Consider the following 17,980-nt stretch of genomic DNA (forward strand, 5'->3'; position numbering starts at 1 on the left):
GGGAAAATGTGAACTTGTCCACTTTGTCAGGAAGAATAAAAAAGCAGTAATTATTTAAATAGAGAGAGTTTGCAGGACCTGGTAATACAGAGGGATTTGGGTGTACTGGCACATGAATTACAAAAAGTTGATATGCAGGTACAGCAACTGGTTAGGAAGCCAAACAGTATGTTGACGTTTATTGCAAGCCCAATGGAATATAAAAGTAGGGAAGTTTTGCTACAACTGTACATGGCATTGGTGAGACTATATCTCGAGTACTGTGTTCAGGTTTGATCTCCTTACTTAAGAAAGGATATAATTGCATGAGAAACAGTTCAGAGAAGGTTCACTTGATTGATACCTGGGATGAAGGGATTATCTTATGTGGAAAGGTTGGGCCTGTATCTGTTGGAGTTTAAAGGATTGAGAGGTAATCTTATTGAAACATATAGGCCAGGAATTTACAGCCCCTCCTGCCCGGCGGGATATTATGGTCCTGCAGAACTTAATGGAGATATAAAAGGCTGGCCTCATCCGCTGGGGGGGAGACATGCCGCGTTGGGGCTGTAAAATCCTGGCCATAAGATCCTGAGGGGATGCTGAAAGGATGTTTCCCCTCGTGAGAGAGACATAGTAGGGAACATAGTTTAAAATACGGGGTTCACCCATTTCAGATGGAGATGAGAAATTCTTTGCATTAGTTATGGAGAACAAGAAGGGGAAATCTAGCAAAGAATACTTAACTGGAGGAGGGCTAATTTCAGCAAATTGAGAGGCGATATGACCCAGGAAATTAGAGTCAAAAACTGGCAGGCAGAAACATACTGGAGCAGTGGGTGGCTTTTAAAAATGAGATGGTTCATTTACAGTCTAGGCACATTTTTAAAAGGAGGAAAGGAAGAGCAACCAAAGGCAAAGCTCCCTGGATAACAAAACAGTTGGAGAGTAGGATGAATCAGAAAAAAGGAGTCAATGACAGATGTCAGTTTGATAATACAGGGAAAAATTAGGCTGAATATGAAAAATACAGAGAACAAAAGCAAAAGGAAGTAAGATGAGCAGAGAGATAATATGAGAATAGATTGGCGGCTAACATAAAGGGGAATCCAAAGGTCATCGTTAGGCATGTTAGGCAAAAGGATTGCCAGAGGAGTGGTGGTGTTGATTAAGGACTAAAATGGAGATCTATTGTGTAGGCAGGAGACATGGCCAAGTTACTCTGACTTCTTTGCACTAGTGTTTATCAAGGAAGAGGACTTTATCCCAGCAACTTTGATGACCTTTGCTTTGACAATGTAATGTAAAAATAGAAAGAGGAACTGCTGGAAAGGCTGGTGGTATGGAAGGTGGAAGTGTCACCCCATCCAGATGCAATGCATGGAGAGTGGAACGAACTGGATTGCTCTTTGAAAGAGCTGGCACAGACTTGTTAAATAAACCAAATGGTGATACTATGTTACAGGAAGGATATTGAGGAAATAGTGAACCTACACTGCAACTTCTCTAGTACACAGCCAGGTACAAACACAAGAGATGGGAGAAGGAGTAGACTTTATGGCTCATCAAACTGGTGGGTTTGGATGCAAAGGGGGACTCGTAAAATTGAGTGCATGGCCTGCCTGTCACCTACCTGCCAATTAATGACCATTTAAGTACCTCATCCTGGCCTGTGACTATTCTACCTGCGGCAGGGGGATGTCAACGACGAGCTGGTAACCCGGCAGGTTTAGCTGCGCAGACTGGTATCGGGCGAGGGGGTGGGGAAATACCTCATTTGGGGGTCCCTTGTGCTAGTTGGAGGCACCCCCCTGAAAGTCATTCTCCTCTTTAGCCCTCCCTTCCTCCGCAGCCCTTCAAAGCTGGCCCCACCATGAAACCTCTCAACCGCCCCCTCACTGGGGCCTGCCAGTGAGGCCCCGTTGATACCCCGTACTTGGCCTGGCCTCCATTAGCTCCTCTTCCAGGAAATTGTCTGTAGTCCCAGCAGTGGCCACCACTTGAACCTGGCGCTGCTGGGACTAGAGAACTGCCAACCATCCAATTGGCAGTTCTTTAGGCGGGACTCCCTACCCAGATGGTGACGGAAGCCTCGTCCTTGGCCAGTTGACGTTAAATGGCTGCTGGGCGGCTGGTATTGGTGGGAATGCCTTCCCTGCCCACTCTAAAGGTGACAGGGCTGGAAACCTCACCATCTGAATAATTCTAGGTATGGGGAAGCACAAATGTGAAGAAAGGCTTTTGCTGTTGGATTAGAGGGGATTAAAGTTTGATTTGATAAGAGTAGTCTTAAAACTGAGAGTTGGGGCGGAGTAGGCGGAAATAGGTTGTTTCCAGTTATTGAGAGATCTAGACAAAGGGTATAGGTATAAAATTAAGAAATGATATAGAACAGAGAGCTGGAGAAACAGTTTTTGCACAGAGAGTTTAGGCTGGGGAATGCATTACTGGAGTTAATGATTGAGCAGAGACCATGCCAATATTTAAACAAACGAGATATTTAAAGATAAAAGCAAAATACTGCGGATGTTGGAAATCTAGAACAAAAACAAAAATACCTGGAAAAACTCAGGTCTAACAGCATCTGCGGAGAGGGATACAGTTAATGTTTCGAGTCCGTATGACCCTTCATCAGAACTAAGACACATAGAAATGGGATGAAATATAAGCTGGTATAAGGGGGTGGGACAGGAGAGCTCGATAGGGGGCCAGTGATAGGTGGAGGCCAAGAAGAGACTGCCAAAGATGTCATAGACAAAAGGACAAAGGGGTGTTGACGGTGGTGATATTATGTAAAGGATGTGCTAATGGGGACATTAAAGGAAGCAAGCTAGTGGCAGATGGCCCTAGTGGGGGTGGGGTGGGGGGAAGGGATCGAAATGGGCTAAAAGGTGGAGATGAAACAATAGATCAAAATAAATTTAAAAACAGGGGAGAAAAGAAAAAAATATAGTTGTAAAAAAAATGATAAATTATTGGAAAAAGGGGGATCAGAAAGGAGGTGGGAATGGAGGGAGAGAGTTCATGATCTGAAATTATTGAACTCAATACTAAGTCCGGAAGACTAAAGTTCCTAGTCGGAAGATGAAGTGCTGTTCCTCCAGTTTGCGTTGAGCTTCACTGGAACATTGCAGCAGGCCAAGGACGGGCATGAGAGCAGAGTGGTGTGTTGAAATGGCAAGCGACAGGGAGGTCTGGGTCATGCTTGCGGACAGACCGAAGGTGTTCCGCAAAGCGGTCACCCAGTCTACGTTTGGTCTCTCCAATGTAGAGGAGACCGCATTGGGAGCAGAGAATGCAGTAGACTAAATTGAGGGAAGTGCAAGTGAAGTGCTGCTTCACTTGAAAGGAGCGTTTGCGCCCTTGGACTGTGAGGAGGGGGGAAGTAAAGGGGCAGGTGTTGCACCTTCTGCGGTTGCATGGGACGGTGCCATGGGAGGCGGTTGAGGTGTAGGGGGTGATGGAGGAGTGGACCAGGGTGTCCCGGAGGGAATGATCCCTGCAGAAAGCCGCCGGAGGGGTGAAGGGAAGATATGTTTGGTAGTGGCGTCATGCTGGAGTTGGCGAAAATGGCGGAGGACGATCCTTTGAACCCAGAGCCTGGTGGGTGATAAGTGAGGACAAGGGGGACCCTATCATGTTTCTGGGAGGGAGAGGAAGGTGTGAGGGCGGATGTGCAGGAGACGGGCCGGACACGGTTGAGGGCCCTGTCAACGACCGTGGGTGGAAAACCTCGGTTAAGGAAGAAGGAAGACATGTCAGAGGAACTGTTTTGGAAAGTGGCATCATCAGAACAGATGCGATGGAGGCGAAGGAACAGAGAGAATGGGATGGAGTCCTTACAGGAAGCGGGGTGTGAGGAGCTGTAGTCGGGGTAGCTGTGGGAGTCGGTAGGCTTGCAATGAATATTGGTGGACAGTCTATCACCAGAAATTGAGACAGAGAGGTCAAGGAAGGGAAGGGAAGTGTCAGTGATGGACCACGTGAAAATGATGGATGGGTGGAAATTGGAAGCAAAATTAATAAATTTTTCCAGATCCAGACGAGAGCATGAAGCAGATCCGAAGCAGTCATCGATGTACTGGAGAAAGAGTTGTGGGAGGGGGCCTGAGTAACACTGGAACAAGGAATGTTCCACATACCCCATAAAAAGGCAGGCATAACTGGGGCCCATGCGGGTATCCATAGCCACACCTTTTATTTGGAGGAAGTGAGAGGAGTTTGAGGAGAAATTGTTCAGTGTGAGAACAAGTTCAGCCAGACGGAGGAGAGTAGTGGTGGTTGGGGATTGTTCGGGCCTCTGTTCGAGGAAGAAGCGGAGAGCCCTCAGACCATCCCGGTGGGGATTGGACGTCCATAGAGAGATTGGATGTATTGGAGATATTTAAAGAAAGGGAAACAGAAAGACATGGGAATGGAGTCAGTGCTTTGGATTTGGATGAATGTTCATCTGGAGGATAAACTCCAACATGGACGAGTTGGGCTGAAAGTTCTGTTTCTGCTTTGTAATTTCTATATAACAGTTATTTAGCCGTTTTATAGACATATATTTAGCAGTGTGTATTTTTATACAATGAGCCTCTGTGTAGCATATTTAACTGGTTCCACTGAGGTGAGGAACCATTCAATTTAAATTGCTCAGTGAGGAGGAAAGTTGGAGAAATGTCTTTATTGCAGTATGGAGTACTTCACCACAGGGATTGTTTCTAGCAGAGAACATTACATCTTTTAAGGGAAAATTAAATATTTGATGCAGAAAATGATGAGCTGGGGAAAATTGGAGTGGTATGATTAGGTTCCGACTGTTGCAGCAAAAATCCAGATGTGATGGACTAAATTACCTAACTCTGTGCCGTAAACCTTTTTAGCCTGAAGGCCACACATCTTAAGTTGCAGTTGAGAAAGCTGTATGAATATAGAATGAGATTTCAGAAGGAGAGATTCATCTACATGTGTATGTTAACCATACTAAAAGGTCAATATCCAAATATATTTCTTATATTACGGTAGTGACTGCACTTCCAAAGTACTTCATCGGCTGTAAAGCATTTTGAGAAGTCTGGTGGGCATTGAAAGGTGTGATATAAATGCAAACCTTTTTCAAACTGGTACAAAGTTGGATGCTTAAATAACTGCACTTAGTTCTTTTCATTGCTTTGATTAAAGTTCTAACCTTTGAACAGCACCGTGATTCCGCTTTAATCCACATCTAGATTAAAAAGAATGGCAAGCTCTTGACTTGAGCTGGGTTGTATTGTTAACCATGACTTGGATCTTGTTTTGAATTTAAAATATTCATCTTTCTAATATTTAATCCTTTCTGAACTGAAAATTTCAAGCAATTTACAGATGTCATTTTTTTTTCTTTTTCGCTGTGACAGAAACAGAATGAGTTTCTGAGAAATGTATAATATAAAAGGATGTAAAGCAATCTTCATTTCATATTTCGATTTGAAAATCTACTGTTTACCAGCTTTGAACTGATCAGATGTGGAAATATCAGCTTGGTGGAGAAAGCATCTGTGTAGCTTTGAAAAGCCAGTTACTGCTGTGCATGTGGGTTGAAGAATACCAAGGCGACACTATAGACAATGACACGTAGTCTTGTGGCTGAAGGATCATACGCAAGCACTCCTGAATAGTCTCGGTGAAAGTTGCATTTTTGTTCAATGTGCCTGGCATAAATTTGCCAAAACAGTCTGGAGTTTTCATGGAATCGGCAATACAATATGCTTGTGTTGTTCTTTCTTAAATTTGAATGATCAGACTTGTGTCTTTATTTTATATCTTCTGCAGGGTGCTGGAACTGATGAAAAGCCCTTGGTAGAAATTCTTGCCTCAAGAACCAACCAGGAACTAAGAGCAATCATTCAGGCTTATAAGCAAGGTATGGCTGCAATGCATTTTGTACTGTTTGACAGCAGTGGTTGGTAAAGTAGGTGAGGTATCACTTGATTGGAAATCATGTACAGTCTGGTGCCTTTGGCTCTGGCAGTATCATGTTCACCAAGCTGCAGCTAACCATGCTTTTAGTTGTGGTTGCTTTTGCCTGTTGAAACAGTTCTGTGTTCACTGGCCTACACCCCATCTACCTTGACCATTAGATATGATCTGTAGAACAAAATTCTGAACTGTGACTTAAAAATGATTCATAAGTAGTGACATAATTGTTCCATTGTTGCAGAGGTCACCCATTCAATAGAAAGGAATGATTTTTGAAGTTTCTGGGAGTTGTATCTGGCTTCTAAGTTTCCCAACTATCCTGTATTTGGCAGGGGTCGACTGAAATGGGCAGTTGGCCTCCCGAGCACTGCTGCTGACAACTGTGGAGGAACAGTTCTTGTATGTGTGGTTTACACACTGGCTGTAGCCTGGCTGTTGTGTCTTGCAGTCAAATGGAATTGTCTGAGCCCTGCTCTCTCTGATATTTGGGATGTCCTGCTTTATTGCAGGTTATGAGGAGATAAGAGCATTGGGGCCAATGAAATTAGCTGGAAACTGCGAGTCTCGAGGGAGCAATTTGGAGAGAAACTGAAAAGGAGATGAACACAACTTGGGAAGGAGAGAAAGAGGAAGAGAAGCTGGGGGATTGAAGGGGAAAGAACACAAACTGGGTGAGGGGGAGAGGTTTTCATACCACTGAACCAACTCTCACCAAATTCAAAAATTACATCCCACTTGACTATGACAGAGACAAACTATGCCTCTTCTTCCTGTTTGACCCGTCTCATTCCTTTGACAAATTGACCATGAAATTCTGCTCCAATGCTTCACTTCCATTATCCAGCTAGATGGGACTACACTCACCTGACTCCATACTTACCTATCCATACACAGCCAGAGAATCGCCTGCTCCTGCACAGTTACTTCTGGTGTTCCGCAAAGATCTAATTTTAGCCCGCTCCTATTTCTCAATTACAGGCTGCCTCTCAGTGACAGCATCCAAAAGCACAGTGTTAATTTGCACATGTATGCTGACGATGCTCAGCTCTACCTCGCCACCACCTCTCTTGATCTCTCCAATGTTTCTAAATTGCTTGACCGATATTCGATACTGGATGAGTAGAAATTTCCTCCAACTAAATATTGGGAAGGTTGAAATGATTGTTTTCGGTCCTTGTCACAAATTCTGTTCTCTAGCTGCCGACTCCATCCGTTTCCCTGGTAACTCTCTGGGGCTAAACCAGACAGTCGCAACCTTGGTGTTATATTTGATCCCGTGATGAGCTTCCGATCACATATACGCACAATCACTAAAACGGCCTCTTCCCACCTTCATAACTTTATCAGCTCTGCCCTTGCCTCAGCTTATCTGTTGCTAACATCATCATTCATGTCTATGTTATTTCTAGTCTTGACGAGTCCAACCCATTCCTGGATGGCCTTTCTCATTCTACCCTGCACAAACCTGAGGTCATTTCAAACTCTGCTGCCAGTGTCCTAACTCGCACCAAGTCATACTCACCCATTTCCTCAGTGCTCGCTGACCTACATTGGCTCACAGTTAAGCAGTGCCTTGATTTTAAAACCCTTGTCATTGTTTTCAAAACTTTCCATGGCCTTTCCCCCTTCCTACTTCTGCTCTCTGCTTCAGGTTTACAACCTCCATGGAGATCCCTGTGTTTCTCCAAATCTGGCCTCTTAAGCGTTCATGATTTTAGTTGGTCCACCATTGGCGACCAAGGCCCTAAGCTCTGGAATTCCCTCCCGACACCCCTCTGTCTCTCTTTCTGCACATAAGACACTCCTTGGAACTTGTTTCTTCAACCAAGCTTTTGGCCATCTGGCTTATTAGCTCCTTGGGCAGGATTTTCCCCTCGTCAGGCGGGCGTGGCAGGCAGGCCCGGGAGTGGCCGCGTAATGGTCCGTCGTCCGCAATCGGGACTCGACTGCGATTTCACGCTGGCTGACCAATTAACGGCCAGCCAGCACGAAATGTCGCTGATAACCTCGGCGCTGCTGGGGTGTGGGTGGGAGGAACGCGGACGCTGAAGTTTGTGCACGTGTGGCAGGTGCGCTCAGTGAAAGCTCCCTGAGGGCGCCGAGCTGCCTCATGGAACTGAAGATTTTTAACATTAAAAATAAGTACTTTAAAAATAAAGAAAACATGTCCCCACACGTGAGAGAAATGAGTTTAAAAAATTTTTATTGATTTTTTTTTTCAGCCTGTGCTGGAAATCTCACCCCACCCGTGGATGAGGTTTCGCAAAAAATGCAAAGGCCGCCTGGCCCATTCGTCCGCCTGGCCTATTTGCCCACTTGCCAACTGTAAAGTTGGACGGGCAGTGAAAAATTCAATTTAATTAAGTGACTAATGGCTTAATAGCCCTCTTAATTGTTGGCGGGCGCGCTGCCGACTTTCTCACACGCCTGCCCACCGAAATATCGTGCAATGACATTGGGACGCTCGCCCGATGTCATTGTGCGCTATTTCACGCTCTCGCATGTCGAGCACGTGCCTGCACACCGAGCTGAAAACCCTGCCCCTTATGTAGCTCAGTGTCAAAATTTACTTTGATAACGCTGAAACGTCTTGGGATATTTTATGTAAAAGGTGCTATATAAATGGAGAGGAATACAAATAGGAGGCGGGGAGAGAGGGTGTGTTGCTTTGTGACATGTGCTGATGCACAGGAATCAGGTAGATTTAGTGCTTTGCCCCACAAACTGAGCCACACCTCCTCCCCGACCCATCCTGAAGCTGGGCTTCACTGGGAGTGGTGCAAATTGGTGCATTGAATTCGATCTGGTTTTGTATTACTTATTGATTTATTATTATTATTTGTAAAAAATCATAAAATTAAAAAAAAAATTCCATTAGAAATTACCAGTGAAATTTATTTGATGTTTCTCATTGTGGTTAATGCAATTAACACTAATTCTCAGATCTTTCTATTTTGTATTTCATGATTTATAATTTAAATTATTCATTTCACTAAAGTAAAAGGGAAATGTTTTATTTGGGGCTTGGTGAGTTTGAAACAGTCAGTTGGTAAATGCAATTTTTTTACATTCATTTATGGGAGATGGGCCAGGCCAACATTTATTGCCCATCCCTAATTGCCCTTGAGAAGGTGGTGGTGAGCTACCTCTTGAACTGCTGCAGTCCAAATACCATGGTAAACAGTGGGGGAATGCCACATGATCAAATGTCATGGGATTCAGCATCACAAGTTGTGCTGAGATCAAATGTCACTTGATTAAATCTCCAGAAATAAGTCAAACCACAAGCGACAACCACAATGGCATTGCCAAAGCACTTCCTGGTACTGCAATACCAGATACAGCACACTAAGGGTGGAATTTAATGCTCTTCCCTGAGGCAAGCTTGGTGGCGTGGGGGACATTTAGTTGGATGGGAGGATGCTGGGTGGGGACCGCGCTGCCTTCTTGCCTCTGCCCCAGTTAAGTCTTGTGTTTTACGCTGTGTGGACAGCCTTCCTGCCCCGCCGCCAATTGAGGCCCTTAAGTGTGCAATTATTGCAGGTGGGCAGTCACCAAGTGGAGAGCTCAATAAACAAACTGTGCCTGATCAAGGGACCCGGCATCGGGAAGGGGCAGGTACCTGCTGAGAGCTACCTCCCTGCCCTTGCCTCCGATCCCCCTCCCCCCTACTTCCCAGGAACCCCCCACCCTGCTGTCACTCACCTGTGGCCTGGGCCCCCCCCTTGATCCTGACCCCCTGTGGGAGTGCATTGCCAGCAGCTACCACTGCTGTCCCAGTGGTGCTGACAGCAATGCACTGCTGATGGCTTCTGATTGGCTGACAGCTCTCAGGGGCCAGGATTTCAGTCCTCCTGGGTCCTTGATGCTGGGGAAGGCCTGCTTCTGGCCACTTAAGTACCTGACTTGCCTTAGCATGGCGGGCCTTCCCCAAAGGAGGTGACAAGAGGCTCTCGACAGCTCTCTAGCAGGCGAGCCCTCATCGCCTTGGTTAAATTTGCCCTAAAAATACTCTTCAGCAAACTCATTTTTGATGCTTATGCAGCTTAGTGGGAAACATGATTCACTGAGGCCTTAAAAGCAGGTTACTATTGGTTGCCTTGTTGGGAGTTGCTTGCATGCACAACTTCCAAATACAGCGGAGGAACTGAGAAAAGCTCTAGTTGTCATTCCATAATTAAACAGCATAGTTCATAAACTAATAGTTTTGTGGCAACTTAATGACCCAGTTAATTCCAGAAATGTTTGCAGATTAGTCTTGTTGGGAGTGTGTGAACTGGAGCTATAAAAATCACAGTCCCAATTCCATCCGAGTCTCTGTGCCTGTGGCAACTGACTGTATCGCTTTTATAAGAAACTGGCCATTGTAAACTGACAGCTCTAGCTTCTAGCTCTCCCGTCGCCAGTTCCTGATCTTAGCTGCTGCACTGTAGGCAGATGCCTGATTTTCATTGGTTACCTGAGGGAGAGCTAGCGAATGACTTTTCTTCTGCACACCCTTGCTACCAGAGAAACATTTTGTTTGCTTGAAAACAAAGTGCTTCAAACCATCATGTCCTCCCTGTGGGCTTGGCTGGACTCTCTTAATCGGGCACTCTTTGACCCAGAGGCAACCCCACCCCTCCCCAAACAGAACTGGCTGCCCCACCATGGTAATACCCCCCTTCCCCCCATTTCAGCAGCCCCAACCCATTTGCTTGGGGCTTGCCTCACTGGCCCCGATGGCAGTGGGCATCCCTGTGGCAATCCCCCACTCCCGCCTCCACCAAACCCAAACGTTCACCCTCAACAACTCCCCCCAATCCCCTCACCCAAGTCTGCCTATCTGGCCTCTGGCACCCTATATGGCATCCTTCTGCACTGTCCTCCTCTTCTAGGTGCAGTCCCAACACTGGCCACCTCTCCCTGTGGTGCTGCTCAGACTTCTGAGATGTTGGTCCTCCGATTCGCTGGCAGCTACTTGGGATCAGTGACCATGTTTTAAAGGGACGGCAGCCCTGACGATAACCAGTTCGTTGCCTGACCTCTAGAAAAATGCGGCTGGGTGCCCGCAACCTGCTGATGCATAGTCATCCCCAGCTTTCCGTCCTCTTGTCGGGACCCCCATCCCATGCATAAAATGGATATGGTGGAAAAGCTTTGGAAATTCAGGAAGTGAATCACTTGCTGCACAATTCCACCAAGACCTGTTCTTGTAACCACAGTATGTGGCTGTTCCAGTTAAGTTTTTGGTTCGTGGTGACCCCAGGGTGTTGATGGTCGGGGTTTTGGCAATGGAAATGCAAGACGGTTAAATTCTCCCTTATAAGAGGTGGTCATTGCCTGGTGTTTGTGTGGCATAGATGTTACTTGCCGTTTATCAGCCCAGATCTGGATGTTCTCCAGGTCTTGCTGCATGCAGGCACAGACAGCTTCATTATCTGAGAAGTCATGAATGGAACTGTACAATCGTCAGCTAACGAACTCATTTAATACCTCTTTCAGAATATGACAAAGATTTGGAAGAAAACGTTGTTAGTGACACTTCTGGTCATTTCCAAAGGATTTTGGTGATTCTTCTCCAGGTAAAAATTTAGTTTCCCTGCCAAAGTCCAAGTTGTTAAACCACCATGCTTATTGTTGAGTGTTTAGAGATATGTCTATGCAAGTAATTTCCACATTGTTTTAATCTGCAAACAACAGCAACTTGCATGTAATAGTGCTTTTAATGTAGTAAAGCACCCCAAGATGCTTCATAGGAGTATTTTCAAACAAAATCAACAGGAGCCATTAAGTGAGGTGGCAAAAAGCTTTGTCAAAGAAATAGGTCTAAGGAGCATCTGAAAGACAGAGAGACGAGCTAGTCTAGGGAGGGATTTGCAAGGATTGGTGCCTAGGCAGCTAAAGACATGCCCATGAATGGTGAGGGTTTCAGCAGGAGGTGAGCTGAGGCAGGGTTGGCAGCAGTCAAGATTGTGGAGGTGGAAGTTGGCTATGTTGGTGATGGAGAGAATATGCCATTGGAAGCTCCGCTCAGGGTCAAAAGGACACCAAAATTGGGGACAATCTGGTTCAGTCTCTAAGTGGCCAGAGAGAGGAAAGGCATTGGTGGTTAGGAGCGGTCTTTGTGCCGGGGTTTGAAGACAGTAGATGCAGCCTTCCCAATACTTAGTTGGAGGCAATTTCCCCCTCATCCAATAATGGGTGTTGGGCAAGTTGCGTGACTAATCCGAGAGAGTAAAGGGGCTGAGAGAGGTGGATTGACGTACTGCTGCTTTTGGTGCACATTTGGAAACTGAGGATGGGAGTTTGGATGATGATGTCACGTGATTAAGAATTTGGAAAGTGGCAAGGATAGACACTGGGACTGCAGAATTAACAATGCAGTTCGAAAATAAGCCATTGCAGGTGATTCTTTGGCTATGACTGGGTAGATTTAAATGGAACCAGGTGACGGGCACCCTGCTGGACAATGGAGGGGATACATTGGAGGAGAGTGGTGTGGTCAATAAAGGCTACAGACTAATCAAGAAGGATGAGGAGGGATAATTTACCTTCGTCATAGTCAGATAGGATTCTGCTTGTGGCTTTGAGGGCTGTTTCAGTACTCAGGCGGGCAGAAACCTGATATATAAAACTGCATTCCTGAATTGCTTTTGAATAATTTAGTATTATGAAACTTTTATCACCTGCACCGAGTTTCAACAGCCTGGTGATTACTGAGGAGAGGGAGGCATGGCGAGGGATAGGCTGCCTTTTCTGGAATGGGTTTTAGTCTTGGCTCAATGGTAGCATTCTCTCCAGTGGGTCAGAAGGTTGTGGTTCAAACCTCACTCCTGAGACTTGAACACATTGTCTAGTCTGACATTTCAGCACAGTACTGAGGAAATCCTGCATTGCTGGAGATGCCACCTTTTGAAAGAGATGTTAAATTGAGGAACATCTGTTCCTCTAGTAGATGCAGAAGATCCTGCTGAGCTACTTAAGAACAGAAGAATTAAGAAAGAACCTAAGGAAGAGGAGCAGCAGTAGGCCTTAGAACCCCCTTGATTCTATTCTGCCATTCAGTGTGATCATGGCTGATCTTTGACCTCAACCTCGTTTTTCCTCCTGATCCTCGTATCCCTTAGAGCCCAAAAATCAATCTATCTCAGTCTTGAATATACTCCATGACTTAGCATCCGCAGCCTCCTGAGATAGAGAATCCCAAAGAACAGTGAGTGAAGAGGAGTCAACATGACGGCAACAACTATATTGATTCAAAGTTCTTCATTGTTTCTGCATCACTTTGAGCACCTGGGGGACATGAAAGGTACCATATAAATTCAAGATTGTTCTTAACTGCTACAAATTAGAGAATTTGTTTTTAAGCTCCAACTTTCACATCCTCTGAATGTTTAAAAGTGCTCCAGCCAATGGAAGAACTTCCCTTTAAGGCAAATACATTTCCAGTTTGCTTATGACAAGGCCTCGCAAACAGCAGTGAGATAAATGACCAGATGATCCCTGTTAGGAATTGTGGTTGAGGTATAAATGTTGACCAAAACACCAGTTTGTTCTGCATCAAACTGAAAGGGCATATGTGGTCTCAGTTTCACATCTCATGAGAAAGCCAGAACCCTTGACAATTCAGCACTGTCTTAGTAATGCACTGAGCAACAAGTGTCGTTCATGTACCACCTACATGTAATGAATAAATGCATATATAGGAGGGCTGACTAAAAGCTTAGTCAAAGAAGAAGAAGAAGATTAAGAATAATATTGGCGGAGAATGCGGTGCAGAAGTTTGGGGAGAATATTCCAGTGTGTGCAGTCACAGACACCAACAGTGGGGTGAAGGGAGGAGGCTGCACAAGAGGTCAGTGTCCGAAGAACATAATTCAGGGACATGGTTATAAGGCTAAAGGGGATAACAGAGAGGTGGTGAGGTTTAAGTATGAGCTTGAGAATTTTGAATTTGATGTGTTAGGGGTCTGGAAACCAATGTAGGTCACTAGGACAGGGATCATATTTGAGCAGAACTTTTCTTGTCATGAATGCACTGCTTCATAAATATACAGTGGTGTTTTATGGGGGAGAATTTTCTCCCCGTCAGGGGGGCTGAGCGGGAGTGGGCACGCAGTCGATCGCCGCCCACAATCAGCTGCGCACCACCATCTTGCGTGGGTGGGCCAATTAAGGCCCGCCCAGTGTGATGCGCACCTAGAAGCGCTCAGCACTACTTGTGCGGGCGGGGGGAGGGAGCCTGAGTTGGGGCACGTGAGCTGGGACATGTCAATGAATTTTATGAAAATTTTTTATTAAAGTTTAAAAACCTTCATGAAACCTCATCCCGCCTTTGGATGAGGTTCCTTGAAAAATGCGAATGCCGCCTGGGCTCTTCACCTGCCCGCCAACCTTAAGGTTGGACAGGCAACCCTGTTAATTGTTTTAATCGTTATTTAAATGGCCTTAATAGGCCTTTGACAGTTCGGTGGGGGTGCAGCCGACTCTGGTGTGTGCCTGCCGAACTGAAGATCTGAATGACGCACGCCCAACGTCACCGCATGTTAATTTACGCGTCGGCGAGCGGGGCCCACCCCCACATGCCGACCAGAAGATTCAGGCCATAGTGTTCCTGTAATTGTGTCTGTGCAGATTATTTTTAAAAAAACAGCTTTGATTACCTTGGTACTTTGGGAAATGTGACCTCTTCAAAATGTAAAATGCCACAGTAATAATTTTCTGAATGTCTTCAGTTATTATGGCCCTGATTTTGAAAGGGGTCAGGAATGGCGCATGTGAGTCCCAAAGGACGATGCACCTGAAGAGTCCAGGAATATGGAGGCCCTGTTGATCTTAATGGCAGGACCCCATCTACATAAATGTTCCCACAGTCCCACCTGTACTTGTCCAGATCCGGTACCATGCTGGTGAATGAGTGGGAATTTTGTGGTAGGAGATCGCAGCCTGGGACCTGTGGGAACGTTCCGCAGCAGTCGGCGGAAGGGGGGGGACTCGAGGCTGCAGGGTGGGGTGGGGAAGGCACAAGGGTTCCTTGTGCAGCACCGCGAGGAGCACTCCTGAACCTAACCAATGAGTTCTGACTGAAAAATTTTTAAAAACTTGCCTGAGCCTCTTCTGACGAATCAGAGTCTCCTGCCCTGATTCTGCAATTGGGCATCGAACGGTGCCGGCCCCTGCCTGCCTATAGAGAGAGCCTTAAAGTCAGCTGTTACAGACAGGAGCGGGTTTAATTTAAACAGCCCTGACTTCTCCTCTCGTCACCCAGCCATAAACAGAAAGATGTTTTTGATTTTCCCCTTTATTATCATTTTATTATTTTCCCTGACCCTTCAGTTTTTGGAGTGGTCCAATCCTCTATTAATAACCCCACGGCAAACTCAAGATAGGGTAAAATCAGAGGGTTAGTTTATTTTGCACACACTCAAAACGCAGGAAGGGGGTTTGCAACATCTGCCCCTTTTTACATTCATACAATAAAAGGAGGATAAGGGAAACAAAAGGGTTCAGGGCAAAGACCGTGATAAAAATAAGAATTATGGTTTCATGTGAGTCCCGAGTCCAGAATCAAAAGGTCTAGTGGTGCATTCCTTCAAAGGTTAGTGGAGGCTGAAACTGTTGCAGGGTGATCTGCTTTTCCAGAAACGATGACTTCCATGATGGAAGCAGGTATGTAGAGATGAAACAGTCTTGTAGGCATAGAAACAGAAGTTCAGATGTTCCAGTAGAGCACAATGTAGATGAGGACCAAGCAATTTAAACCTGGGCTGAGCTCTTTCTGTTGCTATCTGTTAGGTGGTAAATGGTAGACAGAGGCAGGCTGCTAGCTTGGAGTCTGACTTCTCTCCTGAGGCTAAACAATGACTGAAAATAGAACCCAAAAGCTGTATAGTTAAAGCAATTCAAACATCTCAAGTCTCAGTCATGTGACAGGGTAGCTTCGGGACGAGCTATTCATCGAGGCACCTTGTTAAAACCCATTATGTTTTGAGTAGGTAACTGTAGAACCATTAGCACAACGTTGGACATGAGGAATCCCAATAGCCCTGCCTTTGTCCATAGCTGGCTGGTGCAGATAACCCGTCTGCTAATCTATTGTGGCTTGGCTGGAATATTTGTACAATGCAAGGAGTGTTACATTCCAGGAGCTAGATGAGTTAGCATTTTTAAACTGCTCAGAAACTTCCAGAACTACCATCATGTGACCTGCTGTGGCCTTTATCAGTCCAGCCATTTGTCCTTTTCTGAAAAACAATACAGAATTTAAACAGGAGAATGTGGAAGAGATACAAATTTATTTTCTCGGCAGGATGCAGCAAATAAACCGCATGTCAAAAATTGCTGGATTTGCACCATAGCTGACAATCAGTTTCATTGCTGCCATTTAGGCTGCCATTCATGCCATTAGCACACTATTAATAACATAATTTATGGATGGTTACATTAAACCCAAAGTTGAGGCCAAAAAGGGAGCAGATGAATCTGTGGAATCTCACTGGAGCGGATTGTTCTAGCACTTTTAAAAAAAAATCGTGCCATTACTTTTCAGCTGATCTTGCCATCCATACCCATATTAGTAATAGAAGACATCAATTTATAGGATGTAAATTTATAGGATGTGACAGGGTGGCTTTGGGCTGAGCTATTCATCGAGGCACCTTGTTAAAACTCATTATGACACTCAAAAGAGCGTATTACAAAGATTTCCTTTTAAAAAAATAATTTTGGCACATGGTATTTGAGGAAGAATTTTTTGCCATTTTTCACCCTTTGTTCTTTCATGAGATATGGATATCACTGCCCGGGCCAGCGTTTGTTGCCCATCCTAATTGCCCTTGAATGGAGTGGCTTGTTAGGCCATTTCAGAGGGCTGTTAAGAGTCAGGGTGGTTTTGTGCTGAGCTATTCATCGAGGCACATTGTTAAAACCCATTGTGTTTTGAGCAGGTAACTGTAGACAGCAGATTTCCTTCCCTAGGAGACATGAGTGAACCAGATGGGTTTTTACAACAATCAATGATAGTTGTCATGGTCACCATTACGGAGACTAGATTTATATTCCAGATTTATTAATTGAATTTAAATTCCACCAGCTGCCATGGTGGGATTTGATCCCATATGTCCAGAACATTTTCCTGGCCTCTGGGTTACTAGTCCGTGAAATTACCACTCTGCCACCACTTACCCTGCCGTTCATTTATTAACTTCTTCCCAAGAGCCAGTATAACAGTTCCTAAGCACACCTGGGTTGCAATGTCCTCCTCTTCTTCATTGTCCTTTTTAATGGTTTTCTTGCTTTTCCTTTCTCTCTTTGTTTAGTCCACTCTCTTTCTTTCCCTCCCTTTGTTTTTCTTTCTGTCTCTAATTTGGCTCTAATTTGCCATATTTCCTTTTCTGTCATTTGCTGTGTTTATTTCTCTATCCATTTGTTTCATTGTGCCCTATGGTTGATCTCCTTAGCCAATGTTAATGAGGTCCCAGATTTGAGATTGACATCGCTGTGTGATTGTCAATTTACATTTTCAGCAATTTGTTATGCAAATATAGTGCAATCTAAAGGATAAGGTTAAAAGTACACTTCATGGCACTCACCATGGGATGTGCCATTCCAGCAATTTCTGGGCCAATGTCTTTCAGTTAGCAGGAGTGGTAATAAAATAATCAGTGAGCTATAGGGATGCATTTCACACTTGCTGATCAAGTATTAAAATCCTAATGAATAAAAATTAACATTTTTTTCTCCTTTTGGTTAGGCCAATAGAGATGAGTGCACAACCTATGATGAAGCTGCAGTTAAAAAAGATGCACAGGTCAGTGTGAAGATGGATGTTATTTTTAAAATATTTTTGGGAATATGATGGTATTCTGGAAAGAAGGCTGATGTATCCATGATTAATTAAACTGGGGGAAGGTTAGTAAAGGCAGCTTGTCTGTGGGAACAGAAAGATGAAAGGTAAAGGATGATAGATGCATGCATTTGTAATGAGAGGCTGTGATGAAGTGGAATGCATGAGTAAATGGGTTGGGTTTTAAAATTTGTATTAGATGACACATAGGGATTTGATTTTTCAGCTATT

At 44.9% G+C, this 17,980-nt stretch overlaps 1 protein-coding gene across 2 annotated transcripts in view; it reads left to right on the top strand.

Annotated features, from left to right (window-relative positions):
• The window catches only part of LOC144679595 (annexin A5-like), a 131,830-nt gene that overhangs the window by 94,203 nt on the left and 19,647 nt on the right, over positions 1-17,980 (top strand). For both annotated transcript variants that reach the window (XM_078540150.1, XM_078540142.1), the window contains exons 6-8: positions 5,776-5,866; positions 11,407-11,486; positions 17,657-17,713. In XM_078540150.1, the coding sequence (XP_078396276.1) occupies positions 5,776-5,866; positions 11,407-11,486; positions 17,657-17,713 (228 nt within the window). The remainder of the gene's footprint in view (positions 1-5,775; positions 5,867-11,406; positions 11,487-17,656; positions 17,714-17,980) is intronic.

This window comes from Cetorhinus maximus, chromosome 1, assembly GCF_964194155.1.
Source record: "Cetorhinus maximus chromosome 1, sCetMax3.hap1.1, whole genome shotgun sequence".
Taxonomy (NCBI): Eukaryota; Metazoa; Chordata; class Chondrichthyes; order Lamniformes; family Cetorhinidae; genus Cetorhinus; species Cetorhinus maximus.